Source organism: Meriones unguiculatus, chromosome 14 (assembly GCF_030254825.1).
Source record: "Meriones unguiculatus strain TT.TT164.6M chromosome 14, Bangor_MerUng_6.1, whole genome shotgun sequence".
Lineage (NCBI taxonomy): Eukaryota > Metazoa > Chordata > Mammalia > Rodentia > Muridae > Meriones > Meriones unguiculatus.
Genome location: NC_083361.1, coordinates 18,950,482 through 18,977,167, shown reverse-complemented (window position 1 = coordinate 18,977,167; position 26,686 = coordinate 18,950,482). Strand labels below are relative to the sequence as shown.

At 46.6% G+C, this 26,686-nt stretch overlaps 1 protein-coding gene across 4 annotated transcripts in view; it reads left to right on the top strand.

Annotated features, from left to right (window-relative positions):
* The window catches only part of Hs3st2 (heparan sulfate-glucosamine 3-sulfotransferase 2), a 104,058-nt gene extending 77,633 nt beyond the window's left edge, over nt 1-26,425 (top strand). The window contains exons 2-3 of one of the 4 annotated variants that reach the window (XM_060366906.1): nt 100-145; nt 25,076-26,425. In XM_060366906.1, coding sequence (XP_060222889.1) covers nt 100-145; nt 25,076-25,694 — 665 coding nt within the window. In that variant the 3' untranslated portion in view covers nt 25,695-26,425. Of the gene's footprint in view, nt 1-99; nt 146-19,350; nt 19,508-25,075 lie in introns of all 4 variants that reach the window. The other 3 variants (XM_060366908.1, XM_060366907.1, XM_021640642.2) reach the window with 3 other exon arrangements.
* Nucleotides 26,426-26,686: the final 261 nt, after the last annotated feature.

Genomic DNA, 26,686 nt, shown 5'->3' with positions numbered 1-26,686 from the left:
TACTTTTTTTTGTGTGTGTGAAACCCATTGAAATGTGTTTTGTTTTTAACCTTAACAGAACCATACTTTTTAACAGTTCTTTTTACATTTCTGTTTCAGAGTATCTAACAAACCATTTATTCATATGCCTACCACAAAGGACAAAGTAAGCATCCTTTGGCTTATTTTTTCTAGTTGTTAACGTTTTTTGTTTGTTTGTTTGTTTGTTTGTTTGTTTGTTTTAAGAAAGCTCAGTGCATGGCAAGGGAGATGGCTCAGTGCGTAAAGTGCCCACTGGACAAGTCTGAGGACTTGGATCCAGACTCCCATGTAGAAGCCGGGAGTGGTCGCCTGGGTTAGGGCAGGGCCGGACCCCAGCAAATCCCGGTCCTCACGGACCAGCCAACCTTAATGAAATAGAGTGCTCCAGACACATGGGGGACCTGGTGAAGAAGTAACTGAGGAAGACACCCTGATGTCGACCTGTGGCCTCCTGTAAACACTACACGCGCATGCACCCGGAACACACGTGCACGCTCTCACACACATGTATACATACATACACCACACACACACACACACACACACACACACACACACACACACACGACAACCCCATCCATAACAGACAGGTCTCAGCTGCATGCATTTTTCCACAACCCACTTCTACATCCTTCTCTCATCATCTTCATGAGCACATTTTTCAAATACTCTTCAGGTCTTCTAATACAAGCACATGAGTATCTTTGTTTTTGTCTTTGTTTTACCTTAGCAGTGGCAGGAGTGAATAGTTTCTTTTATTTCTCACTGCCTCTAGGCCTCAGTCTCTGTCTGTCTCTCCCCTTTCTCTCTCTGTCTCTCTCCTCTGTGTGTGTGTGTCTCACACAGAGAGACATACAAGCAAGTGCACTATGACTGAGCTATAGCTCTTTTTATTTTTGAGTTTGTGGCTGTCACACTAAATTGCCAAGCATATCTTGTATTCACTCTGTAACCCAGCCTGGCCTTGAGCTTGGAGCCCTCCTGCCTCTCCATAGCCTTCCAACTGACCGGGATGGCAGGCGAACACCGCCTGGCTCTGCTCGCTACCATTGTCTTTTAGGACCCGGCAGTCCCACGTACCACACAAATCACCTTTCCTCTGTCACTCTCAACCTCCTTACTTCAGTTATTACACACATCGGTCCTTGCAACCATCCCGTTTAATAAAATGGGGAACCCGAGGCTTGCGGAGGTTAAATAACTTAACGTCTGATTACTCAGTCCGGATGTGAACAAACAGGACTGGAAGCCGTGTCAGACAGATCTCTGAATCTGTATAAAGTACGTGCAATGTACCGTGCCTTCCTGATTTAAAGAGCCACCAAACTCACCTACTGTATCAGAAATGCCTGCTGAGAGGGCTAAGTAAAAGTTACCTTTAACTGTTCAATTCCCTGGCACTTGGTATCTTGCCGGAGGCAATGTTTTGTAGTAGAAATCACCTGTGTTTAACAGGAAGGGGCCTGTTGTTTAGTTAATCCACATAGACTCGGCTGATGAGGAGACTGGTTAATTGGTTGTGGAATCTTTTAAAAACAAGCAGCTGTGCCATGTGGAATGCATTTTACATCCCCAGCCCAAGGGAAGCCGGGCAACGCTCCTTGCTCTGTGTATGCTGGGGTCTTGGTTGAGCATTCAGCTGTGTGTTTTGCAACCACCAGTATCCTGGCTGGGTTCCAGCGTGGATAATTGCATTCTGCTTGGGTTCTCCTTCTAGTCCCAGGCAGGTACAAGGTTACTGGTAGCAACTACAGCTAACAGGAGCCCGTCAAACACAGAAACATACGGGAAGTTTCCACGTGTTGCTCCCAATCCTTTCCACAGCTCCGTAGAATTGGTTTCATTTAATCCTCTTTCCTAGAGAAACTGAGGCTTGGAGGTAAAGCAGCTTGCCAGTGACTACACAAGTAATTAAGTAGCAAGACAGAGACTCAGACTTTCACTTTCCACATTCATTTGGGTGAAATGGGGTACCTGAGGAAAAAAAAAAAAAGTTAAAGGTGCAAAAAAAGATGTAATTTGTATTACAAAGATAAAATTACAAAGTGTCAATTTTAAGTGAAATTGAATTTTAATCCAACAAGTTTAAATTCAACTATAAAATTAAAATTACAAGGTATTTAACTTATGGTTTTTTTTTCTAGTAAATTTGAATACTGATCCGATTTTAGATCTTTCAGGAATTATGTTTCATGATGAGAAATGAGTTTCCTTGCAGCCCTGAACCTCCAACTTCCTTTCCCAGAGGCTCACCCTAATCTCTCCTTGCACCTCATCCAATATATGTTATATATCTACATCTTTTCCCTTTGAAGTTGCTGTTATGACTTGTTTGGCAGAAATGGACTATAGCTCTGCTTTTATTTAGAATTTATAAGTGTGTTGGGAGTGAAGAAGTGGAGAATTTTATGTGAATATCAGACAAGGAGCAGCATGTTCTATACTGAAGGCGGAGGACGTGAGACCAGAGACTAGCATGGAGTAAATTAGGTCCTTCCTTTGGATATCCAAATACACATGTGGGGGGTATGCATAAAATATTTTCTAAATCATTTTCTAAATCTACTAAACATCAGCCTTTTCCCATCTGAGACATCTGTTCAAGGGCAGTCTGTAGCTCTAACATAGCACTTCATTACAACATTCATACCAGGATACTGTCTCAGTATTTTGACAGGGTACATTTCATTGGGTGCCCTCTATAACATTCAAATGTACTCGTGACCCTGATAATTATATAGAGCGTCACATTTCTGAGTACAGTAAATAATTTTTAACACTCTGATAGGTCAAAAACTTTTGTTTGGATTTATTCTATATCATTTTGATAGGTACCGAAATAGAATGTTTTGCCAATTTTATATCGTCTTTGAGTCATTAAGTATTTTCTTCAGTTTCCTGTTGAAGCAGTTTTTTCTTAATATTTTATTTACACACATACAGTGTTAAGTCTATGCATCATGTGTGTGCAGTGCCCAAGGAGGCCAGAAGAGGGCGCGGGAGGCCCTGGGACTGGAGTTGTAGTGGGTTGTGTGGGAGCTGGGACCCAAACCCAGGTCTTCTGCAGAAGCAGCCGGTGCTCTTGCCCGCCGAGCCATCTTTCCAATTCTTGAGCTGTTCCTCTTAGCTGTTTTTAAAGATGTTGTGTGTTAGCATTAGCTGAGCTGTGTACCTGAGCGGGGCTTGTCTTCTGCACCCTCTTCCTCTTCAGGGTTTTGTCGCTGCTGTTACTGTTCTTTTCAACGGTAAATCTTGGACATCTTGTGGTCAGAACCGAAGTCCCCTTTTTGATTTTTTTCTCATGTAGTCTCGTTATGAGTCTTCCCCAGTTTGCTGGGATAGGCCCATTGGATGGCTGATTGTTTGTGCCTGTGTGCGTGCGTGTGTGTGTGTGCGTGCGTGTGTGTGATGTGCTGAGGAGGTTATGCTTGCCATATGTGGAGGTCAGAGGGTAACTTGTAGGAGTCAGTTGTCAGTTTTCTCCTTCCACCACGTCGATTTTGGGAATTAAATTCTAGTCATCAGGCTGGGCAGCAAGCACCTTTACCCACTGATCCATCTCACTGGACCCATTGTTTTCTTCTTAACATTGAATTATTTTGCTCGTTTGGACTTACTAATAAGCTGTGAATAAAGAAATCTAAGCCCACCACTCCATAAATGATTAATTAATTGTTTACCAAAATACCCAATCACTCAGAATTTCTCAATTAATTGGAAACACTGCCCCGGGGGCTAGGAATGTAGCTCAGTACTAGCCCGGTACGTACGAGGCCTTGGTTTTGATTTCCAACACTGCAAAAAGAAAAAAAAAAAGGAAAGAAAAAGAATGCGAAGGAGGAAGAGGAGAGAAAGAGAGAAGGGAGATAGAAAGAAGAGGAAAGGAGAGGTTACAGTAAGAATGGAGTTGCGGAAAAGAACAAAGGAAAGAAAGGATTATTGATACAAAGTTGTGGGCTGTTTTTCCACAGCCATGTATTTCTGACCTGATTTTTATTTTCATTCTATTTATACCCTCCCAAGCCACAGCCACACTGTTTTAATTATGACAGCTTTCATACATGCATTCATGTGGGATGTGGCAATTTTCTGCCTCTATCACTCTTACTTCTAATAAAATGAACTGGCTCCTTTCATTAATTTATTAATCCAATAGAAACTTTATAATTATTTTGTCAAATTCAATTTTTAGGTCCTTTTGGGATTTGGGTTGGAATTACTTGACTTATAGATTCATTTGAGAAGAATTGATGTCTTACTAACATTACGAGTTCCCGTCTCTCCATTTATTAAAGTTTTAATTGAGTTGTCCATAAATTATGGAGCAATGTTAAATATTAATCGTGTTAGTGGGCATCTTTGTCTTGCCTGGTTTTAATGAGGCTGCTAGCCTGGGGGTGCTGAGATGAGGCAGCTGAAGGGAAATGCTGGGGTTTCTGCTCGTGCTTCCGCTTTTCACTACCTTAGGGAGGTTCTTTCTGTGCACCTAATTTCCTAAGTGAAAAATAAGGTCATGAAGTTAACAGTGACACATACCTGGTGCTGTTGAGAGATTTAAATGAAATAGCACGCATGAAGTGAGCGTGGAGTTAGGCCTGCCACGAGCCTCTAGTAACTGTTGATCTGATCTCAGCCTCCTTCCTGCTCTGGTGTCTAGGCGTTACGATGGATGCTCTGGCTTGTTGTTATTGTTGTGGTGAGATGCAGCGTTCTGCCTTCTTAAGCTTATTTTTTCCCCTCAATTAGTAATGGATGTTGAATTTACTAAGTACTAATCTTTGGAGATGTTCATTTTCTTTTGACCTATTTCTGCACTGGGTTGTAACTCGGTGTTCAATGGGACGATACCAAACTCATTGCAGCCTGGCAGCTTTTAAAATGTGCTTTGAGAGATAGGATTTGTTTTAAGGGGGTCCTCCCCTGCCACCCCAAGTAGATCTACCTGCCAGCATCAAGTGCCCCAGCCCAACTCTTCTCTGTGCCCAGTATCACCAAGTCTGGCAGAAAGAGAAAGGTAAGGAAGGAGAAAAAAAAAAGATCAATTTTCTCCTCATTATTGCCACCCCTCCTAAAGCCACTCAAGTCCCAACCGCCCACTTACATCCATTTCTTTGAGAAGAATTCTCTCTTTGTTACCCCGACTAGATATACCTGCCTGCCAGTATGCTGGCTTCTCGTCTCAACCCGTTCTTCTCTATGCCCAGTGTCTGGAGTTCCTCCTGTTTACTATCTGCAAAGAATAAGCTCCCCTCCCCTCATATTTAAGCCTCCATGGTACCTTGAAAAACTCATGGTGGACTGCCATCATCCTTGGTCATCCTCACTCCAAAGCATCCACCCTCCTGTCCAGTCACGTCCCTGTACCAAGAGCAGCCTTTCCCTGCTTCTGGTACTCTCTGCCTCAATAAGATCTGCTACTTTCTAGCTTCACGTGTAGATGAGAGCACATGGCATTTGTTAGAAGCATCATTTTGACAGTGGAAGCTAAAAGTGTCACTTATTGGCCTCTGTACAATTTAACCCTAATTACTGTCCTTTTATGCACAACTTCTGCAGTCCCGAGCTCCATCACCCTGTCCCCTTGGACCAGCTGTTTTTCCTCGCAGTGTACGCCTTGGAGGGGGAGGGGGATGTAACGTGTTGTTTCTTGAGCTGTTGAGCATCTAGATGCTTTCCTTTGGCTCTCATGAGCAAGACGACAAAATAATAAACAGTAGGAGTCATTTTCTCTACAAACCTCTGCAGATGGTAATCTGCATGTTGTTTTGTTGTTTTTCCTAGAATTTCAGGCGGCCAATATGTCCTTATCTGGCTTCACTTTGTAGAAACTTTTCTTTTATGTATGCCGGATGCCTGTAACGCTTGCAAAAGTAGCTGCCTTCTACCTGTCACTTGAGATGTTTGAACCAATGCATTTCTACAGGATAGATGATCAGTGGCCAGGTGTGAGCACATAAATTCGTGGCTTATTTCCTTAGGAGTAAGTAGCCTTTCTGTCTGCTCATGTAGCCATCTTATCTCCCTGGAAATGTCTGCTGAATGAATCTTCCCCAGCCCTTCTTGTCCTACTTGTTTGAGGCCTCTCTCTCGGTTCTACCTGCAAATTACAAGTTGCTGCAGCTACTCTGTCTCCTTCAGCAACATCTCTCAGGTCAGTTCTTTTGTGGGCTGTGACGCTAGAATGAAAATGCCAGGTTCGTGTTTGTTCGGATTTTACTTTCCGTGTCACTAACGCTGCCCTTGACGACTGTTGATTTGGGGGCTGTTGTGCACTTTTAGATTCTCTACAGTTATGTCTCACCTCATCCCTCCTGCCCGTGTGGGTGTGAGTGTGCATGTGTGAGGTGGGGTGGGGGTTGAGGGGTGTGTGTGTGTGTGTGTGTGTGTGTGTGTGTGTGTTCAGGAGCACATCATGCCCGTGACATGACACATGTAAAAGTCAGGACAACCTCAGATGTCGGTTCTCACCTTCCAACATTGTTCACTCTACGTATGCCAAGTCGGCTGGCCCAGGGCATTCTGGGTCTGGTTGGTCTTGTCTCTACCTCCATCTCACCGTAGGAGAGCTGGGATTACAGACACACCACCATGTCTGGCTTTCACTGGCCCATCTCCCCAGTCCACCCTGTACTTTCTTAGCCTCTCTTCTTTCACATGCGGGTGTCTGCTTCTAAGCATGTGCGCGCGAACTGCCTGGCTTTCTGTCCCTTCAGGCTTTCTCTGAGCACTTTACTCACTCGTGACATGTTCCCTTCTCTTCCCTTTTCACAAGTTGTGATGGAATATTGTCACTTGCCCTTTAGCATCTCCACCAAACCTGTAGATTCAGAAGGGCAAATCCTGTGTCTGTTTTATTTATAGCTATGACCTCAGAGCTGCCTGGCAGACAGTAGGTGCTCAGCAAATGACTGTTGCATGACTATTATGATATATCCTCATTACAATGTCCTGGCGAGTTTCTAGAATATGCTAAAATAAACACTTAACTGCAAAAAAGGAAATAGCCCACCTCATGCCTGAATCAGTTGTATGCTGATACATAAGCACACTTTGGGAAATCCCTCGTGAAGCTCTCCGGAAGAGCTCTTTCTTCCAGGAGCCCATGCCATCTTGATTTAGGCCTTGATTCCTTCCCATCCTATTCGTTTGACAGGCAAGATATTTGGTAACTATGATTCATGCTCCTTTGCTTGTCTATGGTAAGATTGGCACTGGGACAAGGATTAAAGATACAAAGAGACGAAGCAGACACCACCTCCTGCTGATGGGGTTTAGTGAAGGGGAGGACTCACAGGGCAGAAAGGCAATATTTAAACCGATATGCAAAGTCATTGCATGCCTGTGTTTGCAGCTATGAGAAAGAAATCGTGGGGCTAGAAAGTCACATTGTGGTGACGTTTGATCTGAGGATGAGAAAGGGTAAGACAGAAATAATACTAAAGTCCTGGTATTAGACTGAAGAGGACTGGAGGATTTGAGAGAAGAGGCTAATTGAGCTTGCTGGGTTTCCTGAAAGCCTTCTACAACAACAACATCAGAGTAAGTCGGAGTTGTTCTTCACCAAAGCTAGCTGAGAATCCACACTTGTACAATTCAGGCAAGTCTTGAACTCGACGAAAAGCACTGAGGACCCAACAGTCACATAGGCAGCTTCAAGCACATGAGAGCCTGGACTGTAGGAGGGAGCTCTCTGCTCAGTGGGCTCATCAGCAATACTTCTCCGTGTTCCCTGCATGATCATAAAGCCAAGCTCTGATAACCTTTGTAGCCGTGAAGCTTAATGTGGGAGCTGATGTGCCAACAACTTTGAGAGACAAGACAGAAAGGCCCTTCCTTTACCACCACTCAACTTCACCCAAGGCAGCAAAGGGGTACCTGGGACTTTTCTGTGTCTACTCCATCAGCTGTAGCAGTATCACTCCCCACTAGGGGGCACTATTGTGCTGCAGAAAGTTGGGCCAGCTTGCAGACCTCATCCCTGCAAATCCATCCCTATTTCTGGGGACCCTGATGTGTGAGGTTGTAAAGTTTGGTGTTTAAAACAAACAAACAAACGAACAAACAAACAAACAAACCCTAAACTTATTGATTCATCTAGTCATTTGGTTGGAGAGCTTACAAGTGTGCAAATGCCTGGGAAACATTCAGAGTTCTTGGGGACTGACTGGTCCTTATTCAGTGGACCTGAGCACACACACAGCAGGAGGTGAGGGAACTGAATGGAGATCTCCGGTGGGAGACACAGCATGCTGAAGGTAAGGATGATCAAGCTAAGGAGAGTGTCAGCCAAAGCTGTTGGACGGGTCTGCTGCATTTTCTCCTGACCCAGGTGGTTTCCATTCCCTCTGGAGTATGAGCTAAGCTCACCTGCAAAGGGCAGGCTTTGGTGATTTGAAAAGCATGGGAAAGGGCTACAGTCACATTCCTGCAGAGGGGGAGAGGCAGTTGGCCAGAGGAGCATGGCAGATTAGCCATGTGTGCTAATGTCCTTTGTGTTGGCAGCCAAGAGTCTGTGGTGGAAGCCACCTCCTGACTGAGGTGCTCTCTGACAGAACCCCTTTTTAGATGGGGAGAGAAAGAGGGCAGCCAGCTTCAGGCTTTGCTGCTTGCAAAGCCCCATGGTGCTTGTCTCCTTCCTTTGGGTCTTTACAGTTGCTCTGCCATGCTGTAGGAAGAGAAGGGGAGGAGGGGCCAAGCTGCAGAAGGAGAGGAGAAAGCTCCTCTTGGAGTTGGTCTATACACTGCCCCAGACTGACTCATGGCAATCACAAAGGGTATAATGACCCCATCAGTGCCACTATGATGTCTCACTGCTTCAGAATGAGTTTGAGTAGATCGCCCCAGATAGAGAAAGGTCATGAAGCTCTGTAAGGAGAGCTGAGACAGTTCTGAGCTGGCTGTGAAGAAGGTCAGGGATGGGAGGTTTACCATTTGGCTCTGCTTATAGTTTAGACCTTGGTATTGCTTGGCAACAGGTGGATGATGAAGACATTTGGAGATTCAGTGCAAAGTCCTGGAAAAATAAATGTGAAATAGGCATGGAGAGCAAGATCATGCATTTCCAAAACCAAGAAGAAAAATATTTAGAAAGTAAGGAGTGAGTAGACACTCCAGAAAAGGTGAAATAAAACAGGACTAAAGTTGGAATTGGAGGCCGAGATTGCGGCTCAGCTTGTAGAATGCCTTCCAGGTTTGATGCCCAGCATTGCATACATCGAGTGTGGTGGCACATGCTTGCAATCCCAGCGTTCAGGTGGTGGAGTCATGAGGATCAGAAAATCAAAGCCCTGACTACATAATAAGTCTGAAGCCCATGAGGATACCTGGAGTCCTGTCTAGAGACAAAAGAAGACAAAACCTACAAACACACACTCAGGTGCGCACATACATACACAAGCTTGAGGAGGTGGGATGGAAATCAGGCGCACTGGGATGAGAAAGAATGTGATTCACAAGAGGAAGTGGAAGCATTAAGCTCGAGCTCAAGATCCTCCACTGGAAGGAACAGCAGACAGAGGACAGCAGCAGGAGAGTGAGCAGGCACCAGTCTCCCCAAAGGGCCTTGACTCCAAGCAGGAAAATCCAATAGCAAACAGCAAGCCCATTCAAGGAGGGGTGCTTTATGGCCAACACAGGCTCTCACTTGCTCACCTCGTTCAGACATCAGCACAGCTGAGGAGGTCTGAGCCACCACGCCTGTCTAAGGGAGGAAGCCGATGAGAAAGTCACGGAACCAGGAAACGGAACTGCTCTGACCTCAGTCCTGGTTCTTGTTTTTAATCACACACAACTCCTTATCTGACATCAATTACTCAACTGCTGGCTACAATAAGCCTTCCTCAAATACATACCAGGGCTGCCTTGACACTGGCTACCCCAGTAGCAAGCACTGGCAAGCCAGCTTCCCGGTGGATCCCGACAGATATGTGGACTCTACATCCCCACATGACACCTACTGATGTTGACCACTGTTTAGTCCTCATGGGGATTATACTGGCTTAACCCAGGAAGAAGGACAGAGGGAGAGTGAGAAGGTAAACCCAGAGGAGACGGGCAGACATGCAGCTGGTGTCCCCAAGCTCAGCCACAAATGGAGCCTGAGAAATTGAGGTCCAGTTGCCAGGAAACTTCTCGGGGCTGCTCGAGCAGTCACAAAAACACTCAACACCCACGGTCCCTCAGCCCCCTATCCGGGCCGGCATCTAGAGAAAGGATGCCTGCCACATCCTCGTCACCCACCCACACTTCAGCCACTCCGAACAACCCTCCTTCCCTCAGTCTGCAGAGCAGGCGTCCGTCTTCCTGTAACCATATCAGTGGAGACTTTTACAAACAGCTTTTAATGAGCTACACTTTCTTAATGACCAAGAACCTGTGCTCAAGGCCAAGAAGAGAAGCAGATCCATCCGCACATAAAGCTAAAGGCGAAAAGAAGTTCCCGTGGCCACACCTCCTTGTACACCGACGTCCACAGTGGATCTCCCAAGGTCACTCCCCAGTGTAAGCACCACCGCTAACACCATCCTGCGCATCCTTTCAGAACAGAGGCGCGCGCACAGACACTCCATCATATGTACGTGGATTCTGAATGCAAATAGGGTCACATTAACCCGACTGCAACTCGCCTTTCCCAGTGAATGACACACCCCAGACTCTCTTCCCTGTCTGTCTTTAAATAGATCTGTCTTGCTCTTAACAGGCGCTTTATAATCCATGGCACAGCCTTGTTAGAGTGTATTTAAACCACATCCTACTAATGGCCACGTGGCTTGTTCCTAGTCTTCGTCTTTTACAGAAGATGTGTGGTAGTTAGGTTCGTGATTGCTGCTATAATAATAACTAAACAACAAACAAACAAATGCTTGTTCCTGGCTCACAGGTGCTCAGGGAGGGCATTCCCCAGTTATAGGAGGTCACCATCCTTCCTTGTACCTGTTGGACTTGCGCTTTTCTAGAGCCACAGAATCTTCTGCACCAGGAAAGACAGGGAGCAGGATGGGCCCATTGTATCATCACCTTGGCCTTGAAGCAATGTCTCCACTCACTCTTCCAGTCAAGCCCCAGCCACAGTTCCTAGTTGGATGTGGTAAGGAGATAGGGAAGATAGAGGATCTCTGTGGGATGCCTCTCCATCTCTACCACAATTACTGCAGGGAGCATTCCCATCCCCTACACAAGTCTTCACACATTTGGGCAGATAAATTTCCAGAGGCGCAACGGCCACCATGTCCAGAGGATGTGCGTGTCAGACACTGTAGGTGATGTCTAACTGCCTTCCTAAAGGTGCGTTGATTTGTGCCCTGCCATGTCAAGAGGGATTTCATTCTTCACATCCTTGTTAAAATTTGTCACCGTTTATATATCCTAAGGCTGGGGAGGTGGCTCGGCAGGTGCTGAGCACGTACGAGGAGGACCTGAGTTTAGTTCCTTAGAACCCACACAAAGCCTTACACAAACACGGTAGCATGCGTCTGTAACTCCAGTGCTTCTACTGGGAATGATGGAAGGTGGAGACTGCCCATAAACATGACAGCTGGCCCACCATGACAGCAGTGAACAAGAGACCTCATCTCAAACAATGGAAGTGAGGACTGATATCCTTTTTTAAAAATATTTTTTTTTCAATTTACTTACTTTACATCCCAAGGGTACCCTCTCCATCCTCTCCTCCTAGTCCCCCATTTTCTTCCTTCCCTCTTCCCCTCTCCCTTTCCTCCTAGAAAAGGGGAGATCCCTCCCCTCCCCCCTTATTAACCCTCCCCAGCACATCAAGTCCCATCAGGACTGAGCATATCTTCACCCCCTGAGGCCAGACAAGGCAGCCCTGCCATGGGGAAATGATTCAAAAACAGGCAATAGGGTCCATGTTAGAAACAGCTCCCACCTCCACTCGCCAAGTGACCCACTTAAAGACGAAGCCGCCTATCAGCCATAAATGTGCAGGGGACCTAAGTCCAGACCATGTATGTTGATGTCTCGTCTCTGAAAGCCCCCATGTGATGGGTTAGTTGTCTCTGTTGGTCTTCTTGTGAGGTTCCTGTCCCCTCCAGGTCCTTCCATCTTTTCCTCAACACTTCCACAGGACCTCTGGATCTCTGCCCCATGCTTGGCTGCAAGTCCCAGCATCTGCCTCCATCTACTGCTGGCTGGAGCCTCCCAGAGGACAGTCAAGTTAGGCTCCTGTCTGCAAGCACAGCAGAGCATCATTAATAGTGTCAGGAGCTGGCTTTCTACCATGGGGTGGGTCTCAGGTTGGACCAGTTATTGGTTGGACACTGCCTCTATCTTTGTTCCCTCTTCGACCCTGAACTTTTTGTAGGAGGGGGATTGGGGGGGGCTTGCTGGGGGGGTATTGTTCCCCTCCCTGCAGTAGTTGACAAGAAAGTGGTCACTTCAGTCTTTGAGTCCCCCCCACCCATTAGGAGTCTCAACTAGACTCACACCCATATCCTCCCAGGAGCCTGCCCTGTTGCAGGCCTCCAGCTTGACAAAGAGATGTCCCCCATCAGTTTCCCTTCGTTCCCAGCCCTCTCACCTCCCGCCCCCATTTACCCCACCTCTGATCCCCACCATTGTTTCCCTCCCTAGTCCATTTCCTGCCCAGTCCCTCTCTTCATCCACTTCTGCTGTCTATTCTATCTCCCCTTCTGAGTGACATTCCAGCACCCTCCCATGGGCCCTCCTTGTTACTTAGCTTCTTTGGGTCTGTGGATTGTAGCATGGTTAACTGTACTATAGGTCCACCATCTGTTTGTAAATTGAGTACATACCACGTGTGCCTTTCTGGGTCTGGATTACCTCACTTAGGTTGATCTTTTCTAGTTCCATCCATTTGCCTGCAAATTCCACAATTTTCTTGTTTCTAATAGCTGAGTACTATCCCCTTGTGTAAATGTAGCACGATTTCTGCATCCATTCTTTGGTTGAGGGACATCTGGGTTGTCCCCTGACTGCCACAAATACATTGTGGCATGCATGTATACATATGCTTGCTCTCTCTCTTCCTCACTCCCATTCTCCCTCTCTCAGTCCCTCTACACACACACACACACACACACACACACACACACACACACACCCTACATTATAAGTGAATAAATGATCCATGTTATAGGTGAATAAAGATCTCGTCATGAGTTTAATTTGCATACCTTTAAATGAGTGTGTTGAGAGCCTGAGGTTATTTTCATATACTTATGAAATATGTAAGTGAAAAAAGGTGAGGCCTGCCCTCCATGTTCCCAGCTGACATGCTACAAGTATTTGCTGATTTTGTCACTTTCCTTTCACATATGATACTTTCTCATTGCAGAGACATATTTTTTTCCAGTGTGCTTTAACTTTCCCGTGGTTTTTGTCTCATGCCTAGAAAGGCTGTCCTAGTGCCAAGATGAATTTTTCACATTCTCACGTTTTCCTCCAGTGCTGAAGCCGTGCTTGAATCCAGACAGTGTTGCGTTGGTGATTTCCCTCAGTTCTCTGTGTCCTACTTTCCACAGGCCCCAAACAGGAACTGTGAGAGCCTGCTAGGTAGGGTTATTGTGACACTGGAGCAAGATGATTTTGTCCTTGAGCTTAGAACAGATATTGGCTGAGACACAGCACGCCAAATGTCAGTTATCGGCTTGTTCCTGTCTGGGTTTGTGGGATACAGCCCTGTGCATAGCTGGTATCTGCTGCATAATTCCTTATAATGAGCAAGTTACAGAACTAAAATAAAAGCTTTGTAAAATAAAATAAAATAAGAAGTCTCTTGAATTCCAAAGTACATGCATGTCTAGTTATTAAAAGAGCCCATCATTCTCTGTATGGGTGTGTCACGTGGTGTCTATATAACGGAATTGGAGGCAGAGAGAATAAGCAATGCTGTCTTATCCCAATAACTAGGAGGGGCCTGCCAAGGGCTGACCCTCCCTGGGATTTCAGCCCCAGGAAAAAAAAAATCCCTCACTTCCACACCTCCACCAACTTTCTTTAAAAAAAAAAAAAGTATTGGTTCTTTTAAGAATTCCATTCAGTGCGTTTATCACAGTCACCCTTCCTCCAACCCTTCCTAGAGCCACCCAACTTTGTGTCCCTTTTCCCCCTCTCAAGGCTCATTTGTTCTGCCCAAACATTTCTGTGTGATTTCCCACTTGAGAGAGGTTGACTTTCCAGGACCTGCACTCTTGGAGAAGCTCCCCTCCTCCCTCTCTCTCCCAGCAGCTAATTGCTAATAGCTCCATGCTTAGCATGAGGCTTCATGCCCAGTGCCCCTCTCCATGCTGGGATTTAGACTGGCTTGGCCATGCTTGGGTCCCATCCATGCTGTCACAACTGTGATGAGTTCAAATGTGCAGCTGTCCTGCTGCGTGGAGAAAACACTGTTTCCTGTCATTCACTGTCTCTGGCTCTCACACTTTTTCTGCCCCTCTTCTGAAAGGATCCCTGAGCCTTGGTAAGAAGGAGCGGGGCACACACGTTCCTCTTAGGGCTGAGCATCCCACAGCCTCTTGTTCTCTGCATCTTGGCCACATGTGAGTCTCTGTGCTGATGACCATGTGCTGCCAATAGAATCGGCTTCCTGTTGTTAGGGCAATGAAGATAGCAGCCTTGTCAGTTTGGAGGTAATCAGATGACTGGCTGATGGGCTTTGACTGGTAGCTAGGAACTTGGGGGACCTACAGGAAGCTGGTTTCAGACATAGACCCTTCTGCCAGAGAATAAAAGTGGCCAGGTTTTGTGGGAAGCTAAGTTCTGATGGAGCCCTCTTCCAATCCCAGTTTGCCTACAAAGCTGTTAACTCCTCGAGGAAAAAAAAAAAAAAAAAGTATGCTTGACATGTCTTTGTATCCCTGGAGTAGAGCAGGTGCTAAACAAATGCTTGTTTAATTAATGAATACCGGAATGCATACCAGCTACGGGACTAGGCCTTATTGATGCAGAGATGTGCCTGGCAAGGGTCCTGCCTTTAAAGAACTGACTCAGGAAATGTGTCAAGAATGGGGCATGTTTGTATCAGGTACCATGGGATCATAAATAATAAAAAATAAAAACAAATACCTTACTCCTCTAGGCAAAGGAAATGACAGATAAGTCAGGAAAGGCTTCGTGGCAGAGGCAATCATCTGCTTAGACAAGTTAAGAAATGCTTCATGCAAAGGGCACACGTCAAAGTCCCCTCAGCATGAAATAGCCTAGGGAAGCACAGACGGGACTTTGAATAGTCTACTTTGGCTGTAGCCCAGCAGTGGCCATGGCCAGGATCAAAGAGCCATAGGTGTGCTGTCTAGTTCAAGCTCATGTGGGCAATAGAGAGTGACTGGTGGGGTTTAAACTGGAATTTAGCATTTTGTTCCTGGGTCACACACTAGTAAGGATTTGCTGCCGTAGATGGGGAAGGATGTGGCCTCTTGACACAAGCTGGACCTTCCTCAGCCAAAGGGTAAATGGCCACAGGTGTCCGGAGCTTGGCTCTGGAGGTTTAGCGGGTTTGCCTTCAGAATCAGCTTTTTGCAAAGAGGCCTCTTCCCTCTGCCGCGGCTGCTAATTATCCCTCCGGAGACCGCCGTGCTTTTCAAGGAGCCTCGCTGCCCACTTAGGAGCTAATAAATCACAAAGTCCCCCAGGCAGCTGGGCCTTCCAGAACACAACTGCAGAACTCACAAAGGGAAGGCTTGCAGAGACTCTGTCTATAATAATCAGAGGCGTGCCCACTCTGTGTGCCCAATAATGCCCAGCTCCGGCAGGCTCCCGAGTGTGCAGGATGGGATGTACCTTGTGTGGACACTGGAGGCTGTGGGAGCCATCCGTGTTCCACTGGGTAGCTGATGTGAGTCAGAGAGGTAATTTCCAGAGAGCCCCAGGACGGTGAAAACCTATCATGGATTGGATAGGAAGTATCCCCAAAAGGCCAACACACTGAGGGCATGGTCAGCAGGTGGTGATGCTAGAGAGTGGACAAAGAGTACAACTGGCACTTACGTCATCAGCGAGTTTGTTGACTCACTACTGAGTCATATATATATATATATCATATATATATATATGATATATATATCTTATCAGGGGCTTAATTTTGAATGCCATATCTTGTCCCTGCCACCCCCTCTCTATTCGTATATTCACTGGGGGAAGCATTCATTTAACACCTGCTTTATATGCCAGAGATATAGAGGTACATGAGATGGTTTCATTCCTTGAGGTATTGACAACTTTGTGAGCCAGCTAGGACTGGAGGGGTAAAGCCTCCCGTTTCCCATGTTGGAATCAGCTTCCCACGAACGCTGGTGGCTTCCTCCTCCGGCAGAAGAGTCTACACCTGAGGCTAGTACCCATAGATCTTCAAGGTCCCAGCAGCTCAGCTCTGGAGCATCTCTGCCCTGCATGTACTCCCCACCATGACGATTCTGCTTCGACACAGAAGAGTGGAGTCAGCTAACAACACACTCCAGAACTGTGAGCTGAAATAGCTCCTTCCTCCCTCCCTTACGGTGGTCTTCCTAACTATCTTTTCACATCTGGAAAAAAAAAAGATTTAAATTGTTCTCTCTAGTAAGCTCTGTGGGAAATCTGAGTTTTTCCTTTAGATGACACAGCGCAGAACTCTGAGGTGCAGGACAGCATAGTAATGGGTGATCCTCCTGCCTCATTCTTCCCAAAGGAAAGCTCTCATGGTCTCTTGCTCTCCTCGATGGATATTTTCAGAAACACACGAAGAGTGATCTCCTTCCCAGCTCTGAGAATACAGCCATGGACCAAGACAGCAATGCAAACTCTGAGTGTTTCCAACACTCTCGTGAGAAGTGATCTGGGGAGTAGAGATATGACTCGGTTGATAGAATGCTTGCCTAGCATGCACAGCCTGGGTTTGATCCCCAGAACCACATAACCTCGGATGATAGCACAAACCTGTGACCCCCAAACTTGTCAGGGAGAGGCAAGAATATCGGAAGTTCAAGGTCATCCTTGACTAAAAGCAAATTTGAGGCCAGTCTGAAATACATGAGATTTATCAAAGAAAGAAAGAAAGAAAGAGAGAGAGAGAGAGAGAGAGAGAGAGAGGGAGGGAGGGAGGGAGGGAGGGAGGGAGGGAGGGAGGGAGGAAAGAAGGAAGGAAGGAAAAGAAAAAAGAAGGAAAGAATGAGAACAGGAAAAAGAAAAGAAAAGATCCGTCTATAGACCCTTACCAAAATTCCACTGAGTAGGGAAGCATGAGGGAGCAACATGGGCGCATTGTAGACTACTCATGAACAGCTCCGGTGAAGGCTGTGAGGCACAGGAATGCATAGTCTATACCAGGGCCGAGACCCTTTTGGGGGTCAAAGAACCCTTTCACAGGGGTCACCTAAGAGCATCAGAAAACACAAATAGTTACATTACAGTTGATAACAGGAGCAAAATTACAGTTTGGAAGTAGCAACAAAACAATTCTATGGGTGGGGTCACCACAGCATGAGGAACCGAATTAAAGCCACAGCATTGGGGAGGTTGAGAACCACTGCTCTCTACCACCCTTTCTTGCCCACTAGAAACGTCAGCTCTCACCCTGAGGCTCCTGGGCCCCGTGCTCCGAGTCTGTAGCTAAATAAGTCTGTCTTGGGATGCAGGTGAAGTACCTCTCCAGGAACTCCCAGGGCAGTCATCGGGCACAGTGCTGAGCCTTGAGGCAGCGAGCAAGGGCAGAGAGCAGCACAGAAGTGCTGAGGGAGGTGCTCCTCTAAGCCCCGTTTTTCCCTCTTGCTTCTGCAGTATGTGATGGAAACAGAGCTTGGGTTTCCCATTCCGTCTGTGGCATCCATGGCCACAATGACATCTTTAGAACAACAAAAAATACTGCTTCTATGACTCTCTGCCAAGGCCTTCCTCTGCCAGATTGCTAAGGGAGTACTAAGCTTATAAACCAGTGCTGACATGTGAGGACTCAGAAGCCACACTGTGGCCGATATGTTAGCAGCTTAGCCCCCAGCCAGTGGTTTTATTGGGAGGTGGTGGAACTTTAAGGGGCGGGGCCTAGTGGGAGGCCCTTTGGTCACTGGAGTGGGCTCTTGGAGAGGTATCAGAGACAGCTTAGCTCCTTTTGTGCTTCCTGCCTGTAAAGTAGAAACCTTTCTCAACCCCATGTTCTCCTATATGGGCTCAAGAAATGGAGGCAATAACTACAGACTGGGTTACCCAACACTGTGAGCCAAAATAAACGTTTCCTTATAAGCTGATTACATAGGGCATTGTATTGTTGATACAGCAACAGGCTACCTCCCAACAGACCTATTTCTGAGATTGAATCTTTTTTTAATTAATTAATTTATTTATTTTAATTTTTATTATTAGTTGCATTTTATTAACTCAGTATCCCAGCTGTATCCCGCTCCCTCATTCCTTCCCAATCCCACCCTCCCTCCCTCATCTCCTCCCTGCAGTGGACTTGGAAAGAGATTGAATCTTGGATCTACTCACTGAGCAGTGATGGTGGGCTGGGTTATAGGTGAAGAAAAGAAAATAAACAGTAGACATGTCCAGACAGCTTATAATCCTTGGTAATAAAAAGAGACATAAGAGATAATCACCAAAAGGTCAGATGATGCTGATAAATACAAAATACTGGGAGACAATATGAGGAAGCGTTCATTAGAGCAAGCAAGACAAAAGCCAGTAATAAGTCTCGAAGCATTTAGAGTACAGGATTGAAAGACTGCTGGGCCAGCAAAGTGCTTGCCACACATGAGAGAAACTTCAGCGTCAGGCTCCACACAGAAAGCTGAACAGGGTGGCACATGCTTGCAATCTCCACACGGGAGGCTGAGAATGGCAGATCCCTAGGACTCAATGGCCAAGCTCCAGGCCAGTGAGAGACCCAGTCCCAAAAAACAAAACAGAACAAAAACCCAAGGTGGACATATACATGAGGAACGACACCTAAGGTTGACCTCTGACCTCCACATGTAAGTGTGCACATGTACCGCTCCCCCCAAAAAATTAATTCAGCAAAGGAAAACCACATACAAAAAAAAAAAAAAAACAAACACTTGTGTTTGGAGAGTGGGTCTTATGTTCAGTATGGCATGGCAATCAGTTTACCAGGCAGTGATGGGGATTAATTCTAGAAAGGTAGGCAGGGACCTCAAATTTCATGAAACACTGACTTTATTCTAAGGAATCATTGAGGCTTGAGTTGATTGGATTTACTTTAGAGGGTTTCCCCTGGTGGCAGAATGGATTGAAGCCAATAGAAGCACGCACGAACATCGAAGGATAAGTTACGGGAAGGCAAATGTTCCAAGAAAAAACAATAGACATGTTTGGGTTCTTTTGTTTGTTTATTTGTTTGTTTGTTTGTTTGTGTCTTTACAGGAATATGATTTGAGGAGGAAAATGGTGAGCTTGGTTGTTGAGGTGGATGTTCAGCCCACAGACAGTGGAGTTTAGAACACAGGAAAGCTGAAATTACAGCTCCCATTACCAACTTGTGAATCACCTCCCAGGTGCTGGCCGTAGACTGGGAAAGGAAGTAGGTCATTCGGGGTGATACAAGGAGAGAAATGGGGAATAATCTATTGGGAAGATCCAGACTAGACTGGAGAAAGTCAGGAAGTTGAGAGAGGCTGAGGAACTCAGCAGGAATTCTGAGTTGTTGACCCCATTTAAATCTCAAAAATATAGAGGGCTGGAGGGATGGCTCAGCAGTTAAGAGCACTGTTCTTCCAGAGGGCCCAGGTTCAACCAGCATTCGTGTGGAGATTCATAACCATCCATAACTCCAGCTCCAGGGGATCCGACGTCCTATTCTGGATTCCATGGGCACCTCAAACAATGGTGCACGGGCATACGTGCAAGAAGACCACACATACACATACGTAAATAAACAAACAAACAGATCCTTAAAAATATGCTGGTAGAGAGGTGCCATGTGCCACGCTTTGTAGGCAGATTCTGGTGGAGTATCCACACATGCGCTGTACCCTGCTTCACTTAAAGGAAGGAGAAGAGGGCAAGATTGCAAGTCAGGGCTGCAAGCAACAGGAGCCACCCGTCACTTAAGAGGCAGTGGTTTATTGGCAGGGTGTGCGTAACTTACAGACTCCAAAGGAAAGCAAGAATCGCACCTCAGAAATGGTAAAATCCCGGAGAACCATGGCAAGCTACCGACACGTACTTCGGAAGCCTCCTCAGGACCCTGTGTCTGGCTGGCAAAGCTCCATCTTCAGTCCTTATGACACGTTTTCAGTCTTAGGACACCAAGCCGGACTTCATTTGCCTGACTTCCATCACCTGCTGGCTCCTCAAGCTACCAAGACTTTGTCCAAAGCAGTAGTATTGCAGTTCTATGGGAAAAAAAAGATCCAGGCTGTAATTGGCTGTGGGGAAAAAAAATCGTTGCTGAGCAAGTTAAAACAACAGGTAGAGGGAAAGTCCAAACAGCAAGTGTAGAAATAGGCTCCTGTTTGGTTTTGATTTTTTAATGTTAGGTAGAAAAGAAGGGAGACCGAGACTTCAGAGGGATAAGCCGTGGAGAAGCATTCGGGTGTTTGCTGGCAACTGTAAACAAGCAATTTTCTGTCTGTGACATAAGGAGAAAAGGCAGGCCTCCAGGCAGTCTCACGTCCCCACCTGTGTGTGGAGAGCTCGGACAGCCAGCCTCCCTAACAAGGGCTGTCGCAGGAGCTAGTGCTCTGTTCCAATGACCTAGACAGAAACGAGTACTGAAGACTGCTCTTTGAAGAGATAGAGGCAAGTTGTCATGCATAGAAGCCCTTCAACTTTTGGCACGACCACTGTGGATTTATTTATAATCTGGTTCGTGTGTGTATGCATGTGTGTGATCATGTATGCAAGTATGGATGCCTATGTGTGTGTGTGCTAAAGCTAGGGGAGGACCTGCTCTATCACTGCCCCTACCCCTTATTCCCTTGAGACGGGGTCTCTCGATGCACCAGGAGCTAGGGTGGAGGCCAGCAAGCGGCAACAATCCTCCTGTCTCAGCACCAGTGTTACATGAATGCTCAGCACACCTGGCAATTTTTGTGGTTACCAGAATCCAAACTGTGGATCTTCATGTTTTCACAGCAAGCGTTCGCAGCCACTGAGCCGCCTTTCCAGCCTGTAACCTGGTCCCTTTAGTTCAGCCCTGGTCATGTTGTTTTTGCAATTTTTGAGCATATTAGGAATTAGAATGGTAGAGGCCTCTGTCAGTGTCCAACTTGGGGATACTGTGCCACTCTGGAGGTCACCAGACTTGATCGGAATTTTCCAAACTGGGAAAAGGGAGGATGTTAATGAATGCTCTGGGCAAAAGTTCACAGCTGGCCTACTAAGGCTTGGAAAGTGCTGCTTCCACTGTTTCCTTCTCGATAGTCCTTATTGTACTGAAGGATGTTGCAAAGAAATCTATTTAATGGCCGGTTGAGCAATGGCCGGGGAAGACCTTCCCATCAATAGCATCCACAGAGTTTGGAAAACCCTTGGCAGAGGTTGAAGTGTCCTGTCCCATAGTGCAGCAGTGTCTACTCTCATCCTAAACTCCTAATTGTTTACGTGTAAGAACCTCCAGCCAAAGGGGTCCATTGAGATGCCTTCTGGGTTGTTTTAATTCTTTCTCTCTGTGTGTCTCTTTCCCTATTCTTTTGAGAAAGGCTGGGGCTCCCACTGTGTAGCCCAGGGCACCCTTTAATTCATGATTCTCTTGTCTCTGCCTTCCAAGTTCTGGGATTACAGACATGCTACCATAGCTGGCTTGATATCTCACATTTTAGGAAACTGCCCACTCCATACAAACAACCACTATGAAAATTTCCAACTCAAGCAATTTGATACAGACCTTGAGTTTTGCACAAAAATACCAGTTGCATCAGCCTTCCTGCACAGTGACTGTGGAGCCCCAGGATGGGTAGTCAGAGACTCCCGAGGAAGGAAGCTGAGCACAGGTGGACCGTGAGCCCAGCACACCTTGTTCTCACAAAGGTAGACTATAAGCCCAGCATACCTTGTTCTCACAGGTGGACCCCATGAGCCCAACACACAATGTTCTCTGAAACCAACAAGAGGGCCTGGGAATGAGTTCAGACAAAGGTCAGTTTCAAGACTGGATAGAAGAAAACTGAAGGATTTGGGAGATGAGAGTTTATACCTTCTTTATGTGGGGGAAGCTAGTCTCATGTTAAGAGTGGGTAGGAGAAGCAGGGTTGAGAGTTTACAGTGCGAATTGGAAACACTGAAGAATGATAGACGATGCCGTGAAGACCAATGTGACCCATAGCTGAAGACTCACCTAAAGCTAGAACTGATAACTGTCTGAAGGTTCAACAGTTCTGACTACTGGTTAGAACCTTGTGTGTGAAACTGGAAAGGATAAATAGTTACTGGTTAGAACCTTGTGTGTGAAACTGGAAAGGATAAATAGTTGGAATGCTGCATTGTTAGAGACAGAGAGACCAAGCAATGCTGATGGCGATGTTGAAACTATTGTCCACTGTGCCCAGAAGATTAAAGTGAACTCAAGAGGCTCGTAGATAAATTTGAGGACAGGTGTAGTGAGTTTGTAACTGTGGTAAAGGTGAGAGGAGACAGGGTTGTAACCTGTCATTTCCTGTGGCTGCCGTAGCAGATGTCTAGAAAACAGGCACCAGTAAAACACCAGAAGGCGATTCTTTCCTCAGTTTTGGAGGTGAGTTTGCAAGCAGGGTTGGTCTCCTGTATGTTCTGTGAAGGAGCCCAGCTCTGTGCCCATCCCGTAGCCTCTGGTGAAAACCATGCTGTTCTTGGCCTTCAGGCTTACTACTTTACCGTCTCAGCTGACCTCCTTCGCTGTGCGTCTGAGGTTACTGCCATGGATTTGAGTCCCACACACTTCAGGATGTGGGGCTTCACCTTTAGATCTTCGTGGACTCTTCCCCTCAAAATTAAGCCACACTCACGGGTTCTATTTGGATGCGACTTCGGGAGATTCCAAATTAAACTCGTTTCATGGCCCTAGAATACGTTTCAGGTGAAACGTTTCGAAGTTGTGACAGTTTCAAGGACGAGGCCCAAGGACTGGCTGTGAATGAGATTATCTAGAGGAAAGAAGAGAAAAACTGGTGACGGGGTAGAGGTTGGAACGCTGTGAGGCCGGCTGGAGGTGACAGGAGGCAGGGAGAATGCTGGGCATGGCGAGTCTGTGCCCCACTGAAGTGCGGGTATGGATGTTTTGGGGGATGGTGAAGTGAACTGTCAGAGGGAATGTAGAACTGGGGAGATGGTTTGTCTTAACTCTGCTTTCTTGTTGGGCCTCACCTAATTCAGTGAAAACCTTTAAAACAACAGACCTAAGCCCATAATATTTGTAATTAATTGGTTTAGGGTAGAACCCTAGATATCTTTATTTAAGCAAGGGCGTAGGGGAGAAGGAAATAAGCTAAGAAGGAGAGAAGCAGAAAGGAAGAAAGAAAAAGTTGCATTCTTATGTAATGTTCACTGTGCAGCTGGTTTAAAGACAAACTGTGACCTTCAGAGAAAAGCAGCAACTGGGAACGAGGGGTGTTCTCCATCAAGGATAGCAAGAGAAATATCCGGAAGGGAGACTGCAGAGCTGCTACCTTCATCCCTTGAAGTCCCAAGCAGAGCCAGAAAATTAAAAAAACAAGGGAAAGACGGCTCTGGCTGAGGTTGCTACCAGCCTGGAGAGGTCTGTGCTTCGTGCAGCCTACACAAAGGATGTAATTCAGATGTTTTTCCACAGAAGATGCCAGAACTCATTTCTGTAACAGTTGCTATTCTTGCAAAAACAAGCCTTTTGCTCCTCAAAAAATAAATAAATAAATAAAAATAAAATAAAATAAAGAAAAAAGAGAAGAAAAGAATTTAATATATTTTTATGAAATATTTTTTTTTGCCAGGATAATAGTCAACGACTTACTTTGTATTTTTGAATACATAATAAACACATTAAAAATCTCAAGCAGCGTAAAAGATTGTACAGTCAAATGTAGTTCTCATTTCTCCCCGATTGCCTAGCTCTCCCCACCCACGGACAGCTCTCCCCCCAGCACTAACTACAATTACCAGAGCCCTGTGTCTCCCTCCTGCGGTAGGATGCCATATGGCCTTTCTTCATTATAGAGGACGGGGTCATCCTTGGTGTGAGGCCCCACAGTACCAAACTCTGTGGATGTTGGAGTCTTTTCTATGAGATGATGTAGTATCTCACCCTCATGCAGTCTTTGAATCGTCTCTAGGTGACTGGTTTATCATGCAATACAGTAATAGTGCATACAGAGAAACATCTGTATATATTTAGTACACGTGCCCTTTCCTGAAATATTTTTAATTTGTGTGTGTGTGTGTGTGTGTGTGTAGCATGTTATGGGTGTACAGATCAGAGGACAGCCTAGGGTGTCATTCCTTATCTCTCACCTTGTTTGAGGCAGCTTCCCTTTGCTTCCCTGTGTCACCATAGTTGGCGGTAGTGGGTAGTTCCCACAGAGGCCTACAGGACCTGGCCAGCTGGGGCTCCAGAACACCATCGGCTAGGTTTCTGCCTCTGTCCTCCTACTTCCCAATGAAATGGAGAGGTCGGCTCTGGGTATAGACCAAGCCAGCTGGCCTAGAGCCTCCACAGATTCCCTATCCCTGCCCGTCTTGCACAGGAGTGCTAGCCTTTACACACATGCAGATCCCCATCTTTACAAGGATTCCAGGGATACAAACTCAGACCATCTCACTTGCCTGGCTTCCCCGAATGTTTTCAATCCACAACTGACGGACTCTCTGCCTGTAGGACGCACAGATACAGAGGCTTACTGTGTGGGGGCAATCATTGTATATCAGCACATGCAGATCTACTGGGCTCCACCGGTTGGTTAATTTGTTTAATATGCTGACAGATATTTAGTTTGTTTCTGTCGTCTTAATGAAACCCTTGTTAAACGTATTTTTAAAAGATTCGACATTAGTTGGAGTGAGTTTCTCACCATGTAAGAACCTAAAATGGGGTAGGAGTGAGGGGCCTGCGTGGGTCGGCAAGTGGAGGGGGCTAACAGCAGCACCCCCAAAACAACCACACTCTCTGATGATGTGTTGCTTCTGCTTGCCCCCCCCCCAGGAGCCTGATGCCGAGGACCTTGGAGACCCAGATCACACTGGAGAAGACGCCCAGCTATTTCGTGACCCAAGAAGCCCCTCGACGGATCTTCAACATGTCACGAGACACCAAGCTGATCGTGGTGGTGCGGAACCCAGTGACCCGAGCCATCTCTGACTACACGCAGACGCTTTCCAAGAAGCCGGACATCCCCACCTTTGAGGGCCTGTCCTTCCGAAACCGCAGCTTGGGCCTGGTGGACGTGTCCTGGAATGCCATCCGCATCGGCATGTATGCGCTGCACCTGGAGAGCTGGCTACGGTACTTCCCGCTGGCCCAGATCCACTTCGTCAGCGGCGAGCGGCTCATCACCGACCCGGCCGGCGAAATGGGGCGCATTCAGGACTTCCTGGGCATAAAGAGATTCATCACAGACAAGCACTTCTACTTCAACAAGACCAAAGGATTCCCTTGCTTGAAAAAACCGGAGTCGACTGTCCTGCCTCGATGCCTGGGCAAATCAAAAGGGAGAACTCATGTACAGATCGATCCTGAAGTCATAGACCAGCTCCGGGAATTTTATAGACCTTATAATATTAAATTTTATGAAACCGTTGGCCAGGATTTCCGGTGGGAGTGAGTCTCTGAGGTACAGGGGCTCTACTCTTGCGTCTTCCACAAGGTTTGCTCCCAGAGACCCTGATCCTCACCTCCAGTCCCTCTTCCCATCTTGAATCCCATGATAGATCATCTTGGAACCAGGAAGCTAAATAAAGACCAAGAGACTGGTGGTTCCCCGCTCTGTCCAGGAAAATTCTACCTGCTTCTGGCATACCCATCCGGTTCTAGAATCTGCTCCCATCTGCCCAGGAGAGGTCTTGGGGAATTGCTGTGGAAGGGTGGATCTCCCAGTCCAAGCGGAGATGTTTCTGTTGCTGTGAGAACAGCAATCTGTCAGATCTCGGAGCACCACTCAGTGGTGGGCTTCTTAATTCCAAGTGGCATGTCTCTTCTCCCTGAGCTTAATTTCCCTCAGCAGCCCCACGTGGTGGGATGTCAGAAGGCCCTCCACCCTCCTCAGGACGCAGCAGCTCATCAACAGTGCGCAGAGCCAAAAGCAGCTCCCTGGCCGCTCCAGGAGACGGACTCTGCGATGACGAAATGAGCCTGCGACTTCAAAGCTGGTGGTCTCCACTGTGCTTGGAGGATGCTGTCTTCAAAAGAGCCCTCTGTGACTCTTCCCTGCTCCCTGTGGACAAAAGCACATAATTCTGCTGTTACGGGTACTTTCTTCACACGAGCTTTCATGTTCAGCATGCACGGAACCATGCTTGTCCATGTGAAATAAATATGGCTCTCTCGTGTCCTTAACACTGAGTGTTTCTCTCTGAGCCGGGCCTTCAATTCATCAGTAAATGCCAGTATAAGAAGCAGTCAGTGATGCAGAGGATGTGAGGGGATCGTCAAAGGTGGGTGGGGGTGTGAAGGCTGAGTGCTGGAAAAGCTGGGGTGGAGAAGGGGTGGGGTTCTAGCTGTAAGGAGCTGGTGCAGAAAGATGGCAGAGAGAGCTGCCAGGAATGTGTTTGCTCTGCTTATTTGCCTTCAGTGCTAGGCATTGAACCCAGACTTTTG